The sequence below is a fragment of the Vigna unguiculata genome, chromosome 1, assembly GCF_037176805.1.
Source record: "Vigna unguiculata cultivar grain cowpea cultivar isolate G323 ecotype 2 chromosome 1, ASM3717680v1, whole genome shotgun sequence".
NCBI lineage: Eukaryota > Viridiplantae > Streptophyta > Magnoliopsida > Fabales > Fabaceae > Vigna > Vigna unguiculata.
The window spans coordinates 10869220-10887806 of record NC_140792.1 but is presented as its reverse complement, the minus strand read 5'-3'; the positions used below and the strand labels follow the sequence as shown (position 1 = coordinate 10887806).

Here is an 18587-nt window from a genome sequence, read left to right as displayed (position 1 = left end):
CACATAAAAGAAGCCTAATAGATATTCTGATACTCTCAGAATTTAAAAGTAGAAGCCTACCGTCTCCAGAAAAAAACATACCGCGATGTAACAATACATGGTTAGGTAGTATGAATCTTTCTACCACAAGATTGTAGTTTTCTTTCTCTTTTTTTCACATTATTGTATGATAAAAGAAAACCATGGGCAGCTTTGGTACAATAACTTGCACATGATGTTACAATACGTATAAGATTCTGTATACCTCGCTCCACTTTGCATGGAATGCCAAGAATCTAATTATGATATCTAGAAAACACCCTGACATCATAAATCACATGCTGATACGTACACCTATAAAACAAGTGGTACATACGCATCAATTATACTATGTATGTATGTTAAGTCTGGAATACGTAACAGTAGAATGATGATGAAGATACCATATATTATACGACAACAAAATGTGACAGACAGCGATTATTTAACTAAAATAGACCTAGTATTGCGTGTTGTAGGGATGGACGGTTTGTGGCCCACACAGCCTTTTGAGAGGGACTCTGATTTTTGTTAGTTTGTGAGCAGACAAAAGCAGAGAAGCTTCTTATCCTCTCCCTCTAGGTTTTCACACAACACCTTACACATAGAATCTGTTCAAAAGCCAAAGTTCTTCCATTTCGGACTTTAGCCCTTCAATTCCCATCAAAATTACTCTCCCCATAACCACATTATAACTGCTTTATTTCTTTTCTGCTTCCCACCTAAACCAACACTTTGTAATTTACATCAATTCTAGGGGCATGTCCCCACTACTTTGATCTCAACAGTGGCCTATTTAGCTCCATTTCATATAACCTATTTTGGTTCATGTCCTGTGCCACCAATTTCCAAATTTCCCTCTCTCTCTCTCTCTCTCTCTCTCTCTAACATTGATCTAACTTTGTTGCCATGGCTCCAATGAGTCTCCCACCTGGGTTCAGGTTCCACCCCACTGATGAAGAGCTTGTTGCTTACTACTTGGAGAGGAAAATAACAGGTCGTTCAATAGAGCTTGATATCATTGCTGAAGTTGATTTATACAAGTGTGAACCTTGGGATTTGCCAGGTATTTAATGTGATATCATGACATAGATGTATCAACATTTAGCAAGTTATGATTTTGTTTTTTCTGTCATGACATAACTAACATTACATGTTCACTTCCAATTGTTTATATGTGAAAACAACAGATAAATCATTCCTTCCGAGCAAGGACATGGAGTGGTACTTTTACAGTCCTAGGGACAGGAAGTACCCAAATGGGTCAAGAACTAACCGTGCAACACAAGCTGGTTATTGGAAAGCTACAGGGAAAGATAGGCCAGTGCACTCTCAAAAGAAGCCTGTTGGTATGAAGAAGACATTGGTGTACTATAGAGGTAGAGCACCACATGGCATTAGAACCAATTGGGTTATGCATGAATATCGCTTGATTGAATCAGTGCCTGGTGCTGCTCTTTCATCTTTGAAGGTATTACTACATCATATGATACTCTATTTTCTTCATCAACAAAACGAAATCTTATTGAAAATTTATGTATCATTTATAAGAGACTATCAAAGTTGCACATTTAAGCTTTCTGTCTTCATCAGTCTTCACTATTTTCTCTTCTTTCTGGTTTAGATGGAACGTATCTCTGGGGTATTAGCTTCATTATGAATTTTGAGGTTTTATGAGCATAAATATAATTAAAAAGCGAGTGAGACTAGGGTTCTTAAAGGAAAACAGAAAATGACAAATAAAGGAAGAAACAGTAGGTAGTGAATCGTTTTTTTTTTGTTAGGTAAATGTCTAGAATAATAATGAGCTTCATCCATTTCAAAACTCACTTAGTTTTATCTTTTCATGCATCACGTCATCTCACATTCCTTTTGTATTTTTATTTTTCTATATAGGTGTAGCGTATTTTGGAGTGTTCAACCATCATTTTCTATTGAATATGAAAACGGATCATTTTTTTTCCTTTTGGGTACCTTGACAGTGTAGCTGATAATAATTGAGTGATTATATACATATATATAGGAGAAACCCTAAAAAGTGTGAAAAGTCTTCACATAAGACGAGACCAATGACCAAAATCCTCGCTTAGTGCTTGCTTTAATCAAGTCTTTTTTCCAAAATTGGTCTACACTGATAGAGGATTTTAGGTACACTTCTTTTATATGATTGGTTTACATCTAAGTTTGTGATAATTATTTGGTCAGAGTCAAGTTCGCTAGACCAGACCCGTTTTCTATGCTTAGCGTGAATGTGGAGTAGCTATGATAAACCCAATCTTTGTTTTGAACCTTGTTCTACAAGGATGCACATGCCTGCAATATATATTCCCTTTATTTTTTCTTTTTCTTTATATGATTTGCACACTTTTATTTTTCTCTTCTTTAAAAAGAACAGCTTGTGATCGACACACTATGGTGAAAAATTTAGATCCATGGACTTAGATACTTACTATTGCATCGACCCTTTTCTTTTGCCAAACTCTTTCTGAATTTGCTTTTTTGTTCGTCACTCTTTTCTCGCATTCAGTGTTAAACCAGAAAAAAAGAACTTTGATCATGAAAAGCAAACTAACATATACACATGTATTGACAAAATTTTCATCCAATCACAGGATTCGTATTCGTTGTGTCGCATTTTCAAGAAGATGATTCAAATGCCTGCGAAACCTAGTAAAGAAGAACAGCAAGCCGAGGATGCAAAGAAGGAATCAATGTGGATCTCAGAAGAACAAATGTTGGGAGAAGACTCAAGTGGCACTGAGTTTTCCAGAGAAATGGAAACCGTGGAGGAAAAAATTCTCAATCACGAATACCCTAAATTTCCTTGTGACGCTTCTTCCTCTGATCTCACTCAAGGAACATGCACACCCACAGACACTGGTATAGCAGAAGATTTTCAACCACACTTTGCTTGCGATGAAGCAAACAGTGCAACTAATTCATATACAATGGGAATGGGATACCCCAGTAATCTATTTCAGGTAACATTCAGATTCAATTTCAAATTTAGAACTTTGACAAATTTTCATGATTGTTAGAGTTTGTATTGTAGTACTAGTCACGTAGACGTGGCATGAATATATGGTTTTATGGGGGACATATAAAAAGCAAGGTGGGTCATAGCATGATCATTATTATATGAAACTGATCTGATTAGTATTTTAACTTTTCCTTTTACTCATTATCTTTGGCATTTTTGTTCATGATGGCTTCCTTTGCCAATCCTGCATTTCCAGCAACATTCTGCTTTATAAAATTTATAGCTTCTTTGTCACACCTCTATATAAATGCACAGAAATTACTTCAAGTTCTTGATCACTATAACATATTTAACATATTACATGATCCAAACATCCTCATGTGTCAGTTTACTATTGATATACATGTTGCAATGCTAGTGGGGGGCCACATAGCATATCTTTGAGTTTTCTTTTGATCTTAAAGTGAAAAATAGTTGGAAGTATGATGAAGTTGCTATCTTTTCATAAAGCTCACTTCTCAAAAATCCATTTGGACTGACTCCAATTTAGCTTTTCTTCACCATCCCCTATAACTTCTTTTGACTGACTACTCAAAAACGTTTTCCAAAGTAAAGATGTCTTTACTCCCCCATTTTCCTCACGGGTTGATACGTTCTAAAACTAAAGCACACAGATCAAACACCTATATGCACATCTTTATCTTTAATCACACTCTTTTTTATAAGTAATGTCTGGATCGTTTCCTATTTTAGCAAAAGCTTGCTCTGTGAGAACCGGCTTCTGAATCCTTCCCTCACCATTCAACTAGCTTTACAATCTTCATACAGCGACCTATGCATTTGATTGGGGACTTCAACGACCTCATTTTACCACTTCCACCCTTGAATCAAAACAAAACACCTTTTATTCTTTTCCTTTTAAGCCTATAAACCACAATTCTAACCCCACTTTTCTTTTGCCACTTGCACTACTTTCAAGTCCTGCTTTAGTTTCAATTTGGCATGCCTTATACCAGTGCCTTCATTGTCAAATCACCTGTTCCTATTTCATATCTTCCGTTTAACACCTACCTACCTCTCTTTCTGTACATCATAACATGTGAAGTTTTATACTTTTTTCTCTCTAGCTATTAGTTTTTTGTATTTTGGGTGCGTATGCATTCTTTTTCTTGATAAAGGAATCAGTAATAAATTAACCATTGTCTTCGATAAACGGTTTCTGATTTATTATTATCTTACATTGTTTTGAAGTTGAATTTAAATACTTTTTCTCTTTACATCATTTGAAATATTTTTAAAAAACAAAACGATAATGGAGTTTACACTTTAAAAGAGACAATATCTCTCGGAGGAGATCACTAACGTCAAAATTCTTAAGTTTTGTCTTTCTACCTAGTGCGTAGGTCAACAAATATAGTGTCGATTTAGTTCAATATCTTCTCAATTCATTGTATCAATTGATCCTTCTACTTTAGTGCATTGGGATTTGAAGACTAAAACAAATTCTAAATTATGGTGCAGGATGTGGAAATACCTTCTTTTTCTACCATGCATTACCAACTACCATACACACCTTTGGTGATGGAAGACTTCCCTCAAATTACATTGCCAGAGACAAAGTCAACGAAACCAGAAATGAACGAACCCTGCATGTTATATGACAGATACAGGGACTGCATGAATGGAACGCTAGAAGAGATAATCTCTTTGTGTTGCACTCAAGATAATAACGTCCCTTTTCCCATGCTAGAATGATTATACTAACCCAGATGACTCAAAAACTATAGCATCATCAAAATATTCATTGACACAGAGAAACTTGTGTTGGTTAAAATAACGACACAAACGGGGATTGTTTTTCCAAGCCTTAGAGGAAAGGCTACACATATATAATGTACTAAACATATAGTAGAAGATGCTGAGCCATGGGGGGCTCGCATGCAATTGGCCTTTTAATTTTTTATTTCTTTTCTTTTTTGTGTTCTTCCTGTTTTTATCATAGGGGGTTCTTTTTTTTTTTTCTTCTTTATGTTGGTGTTTACATCTCTTCTCCAGTACTGAAAGCAAATGGATGAGGCCAGTTTCCAATTGTGATGTTTTATATGATTCAAAAGTGTCACTTACTTGTGCTTTACTTAGTTAATTTCTACCTTCAAAAGTTTACATTTTTAGCTATTCTTGATACATAAGTCTACCTCTACGGACACAAATTTTAAACATTACCAAATTACTGTAAATCGTATTTGAGAAGTAACATCCAATTATAATCACTAGGGCAGAATTGCATTTTTACCTCGCCTTATAGGTCTCGGTTGGCAAGGAACCGAAACATATAATGACGCGGTGGCATTTTTGCAATTCCAGGCAACTTTTATGCCTCGGTTTAAGTCAAACCCGAAGCCAAAAGGTGTTATAGGCTTCGGTTCAAACAAAACCGGTGCCAAAAGGTGCTTATATGCTCCGGTTGAACAGACCCGAAGCCAAAAACGTGGTCAGAAATTTCAAAAATGCCATTACTCGTTACGTCTTTGGCCTCGGGTCGCAGTGAACTGGGGCCAAATAGCACTATATGCCTCAGTTATCAATTGAACCGAGGTCATATAGTTTAATTAGGGCACAAAAACGCGAACCCCTCTTCTTCTTCCTCGCGCGCGCTGCATCTCCTCCATCTCTCTCTGCAACTGTTCCGGCGACATTGTTGTGCTGCCACCGTCGCGTCTCGCCTCCGGCCACGCTGCTCCGACCAGTTGTCGCTCCGATTGGACAGTGTCTCTCTCTCTACAACTGTTCCAGCGACCCTCCACCACCACGCGAGCCCCTCTTCTTCTTTCACCAACGTTGTGCTGCCACCGAACTATCTCGCCTCCGGCCACGCTGCTCCGGCCACCGTCGTTGCACCTCTTTTTCCTGCACCTCCATTTTATGCACAAACATTTTCCTTTTTTTCCCGCAACTGTCTCGTCGCGGTTCCTCCAAGGTAAATTTCCAACGCGTTTTTGTTTGGTTTTCCGTTTTGTATATGTTAATTTTCAATTTTAGTTATTGTGAGTGTTAATTTGCATTGAGATTGAAATTGTTTGGAGTGTTTTGATTAATTTTGTGAGAGAATTGAGTCTCAATTTAAGAGCATTGTGTTTTCAAATGTAGAGCATTAAGCCTGAATTTAAGAGAATTGTAAGAACACTATAATTAAATACGTAATATATGATGTTAACAAAATTGTTGTTTTTGCTTTTATTTGTTACTTATGACTTTATCTTGTGTTTTTTGTTATCTCTTGTAGCTCTCGAACGCGTTGAATTGCATCATCTTCCATTGTCATCTGCTTTTTACGCACTCCTAGGTTCCTAATTCTAATATTTTCCTATGATGCCAATATGTTGTTTGCTTTATATATGTGATTAATTATTTGTTAAAATATGTTGTTTGCTTTTTTTATATCTGAGTTAGCCTTAGTTTCTCATTTGAGATTCAATACGAAAATTATGTATTGTCCCCGAGTTTTCATTTTGAAAAAACTACATTTTTTTTAAAATTAGATATAAGGGGATACAATACTAATAATTTAAATGTATTGAATCTTGAATTGTCTGATTGGACAGTTTAAGAAGATTAATTACTTTCTAGTAATTTATTAGTGCATATATATATATATATATATATATATATATATATATATATATATATATATATATATATATATATATATATATATATTAAAATACATATCTTAAAATTCATGAATATTTGTCAATTGTGTTTTGTATTGATCTTCGGGTGCATATTTGATTGTGGTTTATAATCACTTTCATTTCGTGTATCCTGAAGGCCAATGCGAAATGCTGGCAAAATTTCGTGAAATTTAAGATATGTATTTTAAAAGTAATATGTACCAATAAAATAAAGAAAGTAATCTTCTTAAATGGGATATGGTCACACCTTGATTACGACGTGAGCATTGATTCAAATATTACTGAAATTGTTCATGCAATTTCAGTATGGATCGAGATTGAATTAATTTACCACGTATCAGCGCTGAGTATGAGAATGAAGTAGAAGAATTTATAAAATTTGCGCAACGTTATGAGGGGAGAAGTGATGATGAGGTGAAGTTCAGATGTCCTTGTGTCAACTGTTTGAATGGAAGAAAATTGAATGCAACTCAAGTTAGGGAATTAATATACATTTCAACTGTTTCTCGAACTGAATATCTTGTTGATTCCTCCATGAAAGAGCGACGAGAAGAGTGACGAAAAGAGCGATGTGAAGAGCGAGTAGAAGAAGACAATATGGAGGACATGATACGGGATGTTGGCGCAGAAGCTTTTGCACAAGCGCATGTGTATGAGACGATGTCTGCTGATGCGAAAACTCCGTTGTATGTTGGTTCAACTAAGTTCACGCGATTATCAGCGATTTTAAGACTTATGAATTTGAAAGCGATCAATGGTTGGACAGATAAAAGCTTCACAGAATTACTCGTGCTCTTGAATGAAATGCTTCCCAAAAGAAATACTCTGCCCACTCGAAACTATGACGTCAAGAAAATTCTTTGTCCGATTGGTATGGAGTATAAAATGATACACGCATGTCCTAATGATTGCATATTATACAGAAAAGAATTTGAAGATTTGAAAAAATGTCCGAAGTGTGGGTCATCACGGTACAAGCAGAAAAGAAACAGTGAAGATAATCGTAAAATAGAGAAGGAAGGATCTGCTTTGAAAGTAGTCTGGTACCTTCCAATCGTGCCCAAACTTAAGCGTTTGTTTGCAAATCCTAAAGACGTTAAAAACCTTAGATGGCATGCAACTGAGAGAAGATGTGACGAACTCCTTCGTCATCCAGCTGATTCAATGCAATGGAAAAATATTGATCAGGAATTTCCCAAGTTCGGTGAAGAATGTAAAAATATTCGTTTTGGCTTAGCTACCGATGAAATGAATCCATTTGGAAATTTAAGTACAAACCACAGTTGTTGGCCTGTTATATTATTCATTTACAACTTATCTTCTGCACTCTACATGAAGAGAAAATACATGATGTTGTCTATGATGATATCTGGTCCAAAGTAGCCTGGAAATGACATAGATGTATATCTCAATCCTCTAGTTGAAGACCTTAAGTTGTAATGGGTTGATGGTGTTGAAGTATTTGATGTTGTTGCTTCTGAAACTTTCATGATGCATGCAATGTTATTTTGCACCATTAATGACTTTCCAACTTATGGTAATTTGTCAGGGTACAATGTCAAGGGTCATAAAGCATGTCCTATATGTGAAGAAAACACAACATCTCATCAGTTGAAAAACGGAAGGAAGACCGTGTATTTGTGCCATCGAAGGTTTTTACAAGCTAATCATCCTTATCCAAGGTTAAAGAAAGCATTTAATGGACATCAAGAGAATGACAAAACACCAACTCCATTAACTAACATTCAAATTCATGAAAAAGTTAATAAAGTACATCATGTATTTGGTAAAACGTCCAAGAAGTTATCTGCATCGAGCCCTTGGAAGAAAAAAATAAATATTCTTTGACCTTCCATATTGGTCGAAGTTAGAAGTTAGGCATTGCATAGATGTCATGCATGTAGAGAAGAATGTGTGTCATAGCTTGATTGGTACACTACTTAACATTCAAAAAAAGACAAAAGATGGAGTAAATGCTCGTTTGGATTTGGTTGAAATGAAGATCCGAGAAGACTTGGCACCAAGGGAGGTTGGTAGGTGTACTTATTTGCCCCCTGCATGTTACACTATGTCCAGACAAAAGAAGATAAGTTTTTGCTTATGTTTAAAGAGTGTCAAGGTACCTCAAGGATACTCTTCAAATATTCAGAGTTTAGTGTCCATGCAAGACTTGAAGCTTGTTGGCCTAAAGTCTCATGATTGCCACATCTTAATGCAACAATTGTTACCTGTAGCTATGCGTGGAATTTTACTCAAAAATGTTAGACAAAATATAACGCATTTGGGTGCATTCTTCTTTTCAATTTGTAGCAAAGTCATTGATCCTTTAAAGTTAGATGAACTTCAAGCCAAAATTGTTATCATCTTGTGTCAGCTAGAGATGTTTTTCCCTCCATCATTTTTTGACATCATGGTACATTTACTTGTTCATTTGGTGAGAGAAATCAAGTTTTGTGGACCATTATACTTAAGATAGATGTATCTCATTGAACGTTACATGAAGATTTTGAAAGGATATGTGAAAAATCAATATCGTCCAGAAGCTTCAATGATCGAAAGATATATTGCTGAAGAAAGTGTCGAGTTTTGTTCAGATTACATGGCAAAAGCAAAACTGATAGGAGTTCCTCACAGATCATGGTTGAACAAGTGTTCTATAAGTAACAGCATCCGAGGTGCGAGTGTGGTTACCAAAGATCGCGAAGAGTTGATGCAAGCACACCTATACATATTGAACAACACAAATGAGGTAATGCCTTACTTATCTGCACACAAAGTCATTGTGAAAGAGAACAATCCAAGACAATCAGAAAAATGGCATTTGATGGAGCATAATAGAACACTCATGCCTTGGTTGAAATCTGAGGTTTTTTTGAAAGATTCGCAATGCTCTGAGACTTTGATGTGGTTAGCGAATGAGTTGAAATTTGATGTCATCTGTTGTACAGGTTATGAAATCAATAATTGCACATTATATACAAAGTATCTAGATGATAAAAGCACAGTACAAAATAGTGGAGTCAGTCTTGAAGCTAAGTCGCTACAATTTTTTACATCTAAAGATCAAAATCCCGCAGTAGGATCAATGACATACTATGGTGTAATACAAGAGATATGGGAGGTTGATTATACCATGTTTACTATTCCACTATTCAAATGTAAGTGGATTGACAATAAGAGTGGTGTCAAAATAGATGAATCAGGAATGACTCTAGTGGATGTTTGAAAGGTGGATTATCGACACGAGCCATTTATCATGGCACAACAAACATCTCAGGTTTTCTATGTTAAAGATCCTACGTCTGAACATTGGTTTGTCGCTCTTCATGGAAAAAAACATATTGAACCTAATGAAGAGAATATGAGTGATCTTAATATTGTTGTCACCCACCCATTTAGAAGAACGATAAATGTTGATGAAATCCATCTAGTTGATGATGTACATGCAATTCGAGAAGATCACGATGAAGGAATATACATATGACCAATCAATAACTTTATGTATGAATTTCATGTTCTTGTTAAAATTTAGGTGTTTTGTTAAATAATGTTTTATATATTATTTTATATGTTGCTTATTAATGTTTTTTTATGTTTTCATTTCATAGATACATGGTTGAACATTATACTTCATCAGAGGATGAAACACCGACTAAGAGACCTACCAGAGGAGCCACTAGGTTGAGAGAGTTCTTAATTAAAAGAGCTAAAGGTCAGAAAACACATGTTGATATTAACGTCGACACTGGAATGCCTAGTGGTCGTTATGGGGACGTCTTCAAAAGTTATTTAGGAATGTTGGGACGAGAGAGAATATCAATCCTTACGCCATCTTTTGATCATGTCAGCAAAGTTGATCGAGAAATGATATGGCAAGATTTATTGGTAACTAATATTAATGTTATTAACGTTATATTTTGATTTTGTTGATAATATGATAAATATTGTTGATGACATTTTCTATATTGCAGCTAACATTTGATATTCCAAATGTGGCGACGCTTAAACAAAAATGTTTGTCATCGGTGGTTGAGAAATTTCGTGGTTTTAAGACCAAGTTGATGTCTAGGTATGTCTTTGGATATAAAAAGAATGAAAATCCATGGTTGAAATACACTTGGATTGATGAAGACACATGGCGTCAGTTTCTTGAGCTTCGGACATCTGAGGGATGACAGGTATGTTTATTTGAAATCATCAATAGCACAATTGATAATTATGCAAAATTTTAACTAATTCATAAAGTGGATTTTACATGTTACAGGTAAAGAGAAAAAAGGCTCAAAGCATAAGTGCTCAAAATAAAACCCTCACATATTATCTCGTGGTGGGTATAGAAAACTTGAAGAGAAGATAATGTCAGAAAAGAAAAAATCTAGGCCCCCACCTTCTGAGGGTGAAGATATTGGGCCTCCTTCACCACCATCACGTCATTAAAAGTGAAAGTTAGCCCGTTTATGCTCATCGGGCAACTACACTTTTGAATCTGCACGAGAAATCTCTGAGAAAATTGTAAGATACAATTCTTATCTAAATAGCTCATTCATGTTTTATATTGTAATTTTTTTTTTATAAATTTTTTTGTTACATTGTAGGATTCGTTGGTTGAGCAAACCTCCCAAGGAGGATTTGTAACATCCCTAAGGAATATTACTAAAAAAAATAATTAAAATAAACAATTAAATCTCAAAAGTCGCGATGTTATTATTCCCAACGCGGGAAAATTTACAATATAAAAATCGCACGCCAAAATTTATAAATGTAGTAATAGTAAAGCTCTAAAATTTCCAAAATCCAAAGCCATAAATGAACGTGTCATAAATACATAGTGAAAAGCCCTAACTCTAATTTTCCAAGCTAGCCCTCACTCCATCGCCTAAGCATCCTCAGCATCACCTGTAGTAACATCTGCTCCCGTGTAATGAATTACACGATCATCGCCATACACAAATAGAAAGGGTGAGCTGAGAAAAATAAAACAACACATATAATATAAACACAATAAGTCATACACCCATTTTAGTCAATCTATTTAGTTCTTGGCCAAGACCTTAACCCCAAGGCGTTATAACCTTCAATCACACAAATGGTTAGCCTCGGACTCGGGAATATGATGCTCACACGAACCTTCCCGCTCGTGGTCCTGCCTCTATGAACCTTCCCGCTCGTAGTCCTGCTCTACGAACCTCCCTGCTCGTAGTCCTGCTCTACGGACCTACCCGCCCGTAGTCCAACACATGTGATCCACCAGCCCCGTACCTCCCCGCACGTGGCATCTCTCAACCGTGAGCACGGAACATACGCCTTTGGGACAATTCGCCTTTAGGTCTCTAAGGGACAATTCGCCTTTAGGTCTCAGTACCCAAACCTGTTTTCCTGCCAATCCCCAATCTATTTTGATTTCACTATAGCCCATCTTTATCATTCACATATTTCAACTAGAGATTTATTTATACTCATGTCATGACATTATGTCTTAATTCACCAATAACAGAACCCATTCTCATCTCTTACTTTTACATAATTATGCTCATCAATAACCCTCCTATACCAAATCAACAGTTCATGTATCCTTTCATCCTTCACTCTTTCTTCCCATTCCACTTGCCCATCTCACGAGAATTCTTAGTTCCAACTTATCTACCATCCTTCTCAACTAAACTCCTCTTCACTATCATTGACCCACAATATCAACTAACAGTTTAGCATCATGTTCAGTTCCTATTAGGCATCAAAATATTCCAGTTGTATTCCTCTTATTCATTACACTACATACAAGCATAATCCACTTCCTATCCCTCTACATTGCTCCTTTTCAAGCTATCTCTCCTCCCCAACTTCTCACTCATAATTTTTCTCTCTTCCACTACACCAACCTTTTCAATCACCAAGACTTTCTCTCTCTCTCTCTCTCTCTCTCTCTCTCTCTCTCTCTCTCTCTCTCTTTCTTTCTCTCTCTCTCTCTCTCTCTCTCTCTCTCTCTCTCTCTCAGTAACCCTCAATACAACACTCAATCAGGGCTGCCACACATCATCGCCTGGCGGACAGCACGGCCCCGCCAGGCGGCATACCAGCATCAGGTCATCTGCCCACGTTTCTGCACTACCCACGAACCTAACTCACTCTTCTTCTTCCCCGATAACCACCTCACATATATTTACCTCATTTTCAACATCCATTCTTAACAATATTATGAATTTCACATTTCATAATTCCAGTTACTTTCTAATTAGCCCAACAATCCAAGGTTCACAATAACTCCTTGATTTCAACCCTAACTTCCCATATACGAAATTCCAATATGATCACAAACATCCCAAACAAGAAATTCAAGACAATAACCCATCACACAATTATATAAAATCCACTAGGACTCAGGAATTTGTTAGGTTCACTCAAATCAACATTAACACCACCAAACAGAACGCCAACTGTGTCGCGCTGCCTGGCAAAAACTCATCGCCGCCAGGCGGTTCATGTCAAAACAAGAACAACGCAACAATCTGATGTGCTGCCTGGTGGTAGGGGATGAACCGCCAGGCGGTTTCTAGAAAAATCCAGAAACTCCAATCAAACAGTGCAGAAACAACGCGAGAATCATGCTATAATCCATGGCATTGTACAGTTATTCAGATACAATCACAAAAGACAAGAAAACAACTCCCCTAACCTGGAATTCGCTTCAAATTCAAATTAGTGTGAGTGTACTCCAATCAAAAGCTTCCTTGCCCTTGCTCCCACTCCCACGTTAGTTTCTCCTCCTCACTCTCCCTCTGCTATCAATCCCAATTCACCAGAATCCTTCTGTCCAAGGCTCCCACGTACTACAACACTTCTCCCTTCACTAATTCACTCTCTCTCTTTAGCTTATGAGTACTCTATTCACTCATTCATTTACCAAAATGAAAATTACCATAAATGGGGTTTAATAGCTATTAAGTGGATTATTAATATAATTTTCCAACCCCTTAGACAAGTAGGTTAAGCTGGCCTTTTCAAATTCCATGCAAAAATAAAAGTAACCTAAAAAGGAAGTTTAATTTGGTTCTTAACAAGACTTGAACCCGCAACCCTTCAATTAGAAAGCCAAGTGCACAACCAATTCAACCAAATCACAATTGTGATAATTCCTTAGATTTTAAACTTACGAGATCACATCACTCTTTAAAATATATAACTTAAAAATTCATAATTAAATAACACACAAATGACACACATAGGACTCGAACCCAAGTCCTCACACACAAAAAGTACTCTCAGCCATTTGAGCTAGTACTTTTCCACATTATAACTATCTGCATTAAATACTTTAAACGCTCCCCTTACCCGCATTTATTGAATAATTATTTAATTAACTATTTAATTTTTCTCGGGTGTTACAGGATTCATTCCAGAAGGTCATCATGACATACTTGCTGCTACAATTGGACGACCTGAGCACCCTAGACGTGTGCGTGGTGCTGGATAAAGAGTCACATATGCCAATTTTTTGTTCTTCCTCTCATTAGTCTTCATGCAGTCATGGTGCTGATTATGAACAAAGAATGAAGGAAATGATCACGACGCATGTGAGAGAAGAACTTATGCGCCAATTTGAGCATTATGACATTCACTCGCCAGTGGATCCTCCGCTAGAACTAGACCCATTTGTGCCGCCCACGGGTAAATTTGTTTTCTATAAGTTATGGATTGAATAAATGATATTTAATAAAGTAATTGAATGACATTAATAAATCATTGACTCTAACAAGTAGAAGCGGAAATGCGAGTTGTTCAGCTCTACCCGGGGATGACATGGATGACACTCATCCATGTCAGCTATATATTTGGGATAGCACAGAGAAGACACTAGTGGCTCGTGGAAAAGTATTTGAGGCAACCACAGTTCTTCATGGCATGGAGTTATCAGAGGATGAGGTTAAGGTCACGGTAGAGGAGGTTCTCATGCCGTTTGCTTTAGTTCCTGTGCCAACAGATGAGGTGTATACTGTGGCACAAGCATTCCGGTGTTTCCTCGCTTGGCCTAGAGATTTGGCTGTTACTGACCCCCTGGTACAGACTCTTAAACCCACAAATATACTACATTTTTAAGTTTACATGTTTATTATATTTAAACTTAAATTATATTCCATTTTAACTAAAATTGCATCAATATAGGAAAAACCTCAATCAAAGAAGATTCTTCTCTCTTTGGACGATCCTCTTGGTGCATTGCTCCAACTTGCAGAAATCATAGCTGATAAGCCGATGCAGGTTCCTTGGGATGCTAACATTTTTGGGAGAGATCTTGACATCCCACTTTACTTGCATTTCCAAGATGTCTTGGAGCTTGCACAGGGACAAGAGGAACTGAGTATTACCATTATTCAATTATGAATGATGTAAGTCTTTCAATCATTATATATAGTTATATGATATATTTATCTATTTACTTATATAAAATCAATTTTATGTTTAGGTATTTGTTTGGTGTCACTGAAACTATGGGACTGAATGATGTATATGGGTTTGTAGACCCCAAACTCACTCATGAAGGCAACAAGTTTGATGACATCTAGTTATATGTGACTGAATGCTTTCAATGCGGAAAGGAAATTTATTTTGTCCCTTATGTTGCTAGGTAAGTCATTTTTGTTAACTTATGAATATAATCTATCATTTTAATGCATAACAATGAATTTATTTTCTTCTCATACGTCATTGGCAATTACTTGTGGTTTCCCTAAGGGAGAACCTTGTTGTGTGGTTTTGCTCTTTGCACCGCCCTCCCCCTAACCATCTTAGACAAGTGATAGATTGGTAAGAAACCTAATCTCAATCTTATGAAAATGACATGTTATATAAAAGTATCCTAATTTATTCCCTTTATCATAGTTCAATTATTGGACATAACATGTTGTTAGGGAGATCAACGGTTAAGGCAAAATGTCTTGCATGGTGTTCTCTCTAGGTTTGATATTTCTATCCATATATTTATAATTGTTTGATTTGATTTTCTTCATTAATTGTTGATATAATGTAGTATAATAGACAAACCGACTTATATGAGTGTGGTTACTATATAATGTAATGGACGACAACAATTGTGCGTGCTCGTATTACAACTAATTGGGAAACGACAATATATTTTTAAATTAAAACAATTACTTTGCAATATTCTAAAGTTTGGTATACTAAAGTTGTCTTTCTATATACTAACTTAACTTAATGTCTTATTTTGCAGACATTCAAGAGTCCTTTGCCAATTCCCGCGAAGTCCATAAAGTTTGGTAGGATAGCATGTGCAAAATTCATAATTCAAATGTACAATAGTATTGATTAAGATATATGTATTTTGATTGTGTATATATCAATTATCTTTTAAATGTTTTTGGATTGTGGATGTTTGAGAAAATATTTTGTTCTGGTTTGTGCTGCTCTGTGAAAAAAATATGCAGGTTTAAATGTGGGAATCACAATAAAACAGAAAATTTATTTAAAAAAAAAGCAGTAGAATAGGCCTCAGTTGTTACCTAGACTGAGGCAAAAAGGTAACCTATGGCCTCGGTTCTTACCATAACCGAGGCCAAAGAGTTTGCGAAAATTTTAATTAAAAAAAAAAATTAACCTATGGCTTCGGTCCTAGCTGACCTGAGGTAGAAAAGCGGGTATATGGCACCAGTTTGTTAACAACCAAGGCATAAAAGGGGGTATATGGCCTCGGGTAACAATCGAAGCCAAAAGAGATACCTTTTGGCCTCATCCCAATATGCCTCAGTTCCAGACCCGAGCCAAAATGAGGAAAATAAATGGGACAAAAAACCCTTACTGTACTGGTGAATGTACATGAAGTTGTTCTTGGAAAAAATACCTTAAAGTTGTATAACTACATTTTTTTTAAATATATTTAAAGTGTATCTAGTTAATGAACACATTCTTAAAATCAAGTTGATATATAACAAATATTTGTAGATACAAATGTATTCCTTTTATAAATGTGGACTACCTAAGATGCATAGCGAATAAAAAATTGGAATAAGAATTTTAGAATTACGTAAATTTTAGTATCTTACTTTCAATATTTTATACATCTTTAGCACTTTCCCGTTCATTAGTCCTTTATTTTGAGAACTTTATGTTGCACTTCAATGTTGATGGAGTATGAAACATGAATGACATCGATGGAAATTTCATGCCAGTGCCTAACTAAGAGTAAAATAGGTGAAAATTTGAAATCGTGAAAAAAAGAAGAATAAACCTTTGTTAATAGTTTCAAGTTAGAAATTTTTACTAGATTAAAGAGCATCCTTTAGCCATTTGAAATTTAAAAGTGCCTTAAGGGAGCATAATGCTATTATATTATTGATGGAGTGAGAGAAATTATTTAGCTATAATATTAAGAGGATAAAAGAAGATGAAGTATCAGAAAAAAGAAAAAAAAAACTCATTGCAACACAATATCATGTATTCACATAAGCAGAAGGACTTCAATCCATTCAACCAAGCTTATACTCTTGTGCATCCAAACTTGTGTTAAACGAGATGTAACTCTCTCGCTTATTTGAGTCCAAACTCGTGTTAAACAAGATCTGACCTTCTTACTTAACATCCTTTCTTTCGTTCACATACAACATTTTTTTGTCTCGCTTCCAGCACATTTTTTCATCCATATAATGCTCACTTAAAGTCATCATTGTTTCAATTATAATTTAACATTTTATTACTAATCTTCCGATTATAATTTGCAACAAATATGATTCTTATGCACTTTTGATGCCAAAAATTTTTTATGGGTCTTCTCATAGTAACTTTATATTTTTGTGACAAAAAAATCCAAACTCTCAAATCCAATCCATATTATCCAAATTTATAATGCTCTAAGTCTATTTAAATGGATTATACTTAAATCCAAATCCACAATTTTGAATTTTAAGTCTGATCCATTTCATTAAATCTAGATCAATTCTAAATTGGATAATTTTTTTCTTTTTTTGAAAATCTAACATCAAGGTGTGCCTAGGTCAAGCAAAGTCAATCCAAACCTTGGCCCACCTAAATCAGGCAAAGCCAAAGAGTAAATCATGTCGGCCCAAGCCTAGTCAAGTTGAATAGGTCAAGTTAAGCCAAGTTGAACCGAGTGTGCCTAAACCAAAGTTCTAGTCAAGTCAGCCCGAGGCGAAGTTCATGTTGAGTCAACATAGGCCAAAGGCCAAGACAAGTAGACCTAGGATAAATGCAAAGGTAAGTTTATGGCACAGGCTCATGGTCAAGTTGAGTTGGGAATAGAGATAAAAAGTCGAACCGAGTCGACTAAAGATGATATTTGAGGTGAGTTAGCCTGGGTCAATGATTAAGTTGAATCAGCTTAAATAAAAGGTCAAGTTGAGTCATCCTAGCCCAAAGGGCCAAACCAAGTTAGTCCATGTCGAAGGGTTGAGCCGAATCGACCTAAGGCAAATAGTATATCAAAATCTACATCAATCAAAAGATGAGACAAGTTGGCCTAGGCTAAAGGTTGAGTCTAGTGGGCTTGGGTCGAAGGTTGAGGTGAGTTTTCTCGGGTCAAAGTGTTGAGCTAACTCAATCAGGGCAAAGGTGTAGTCGAGTCTACCTAATAAAGGTTGAGCTGAGTCAAGCCATTCAGAAAGTTAAGCTAATTCGGCATGAGCCCATGTTGAGTTAAGTCGACAAGAGACCATGTCTTGTCAAGTCGAGTTGGTCTAGGCCCCAAGTTTACTCAAGTTGCTTTTGACCAAGGTTAAGGTGAGACGACCCAAACTTAAGTCTACATGAGTCACCCTAGATCCATCTTGATCTGAGTCAGTCCAAGCCTAATTGAGCTAAGTCAACCCGAGTCTTTTGTAACATCCCGACTAGATATTACGAATTTTAAATAATAAAATAATGAAAATACAAAT

General features: G+C 36.1%; 1 protein-coding gene across 1 annotated transcript; it reads left to right on the top strand.

The window, feature by feature from the left end:
- The first annotated feature begins 706 nt into the window (after positions 1 to 706).
- Positions 707 to 5086, top strand: NAC020 (NAC domain containing protein 20). Its single transcript, XM_028046238.2, has 4 exons — positions 707 to 1084; positions 1209 to 1489; positions 2631 to 2999; positions 4520 to 5086. Exons 1-4 carry the CDS (start codon positions 928 to 930, stop codon positions 4751 to 4753), a joined length of 1041 nt encoding a protein of 346 aa, XP_027902039.1. The 5' UTR covers positions 707 to 927; the 3' UTR covers positions 4754 to 5086.
- Positions 5087 to 18587: the final 13501 nt, after the last annotated feature.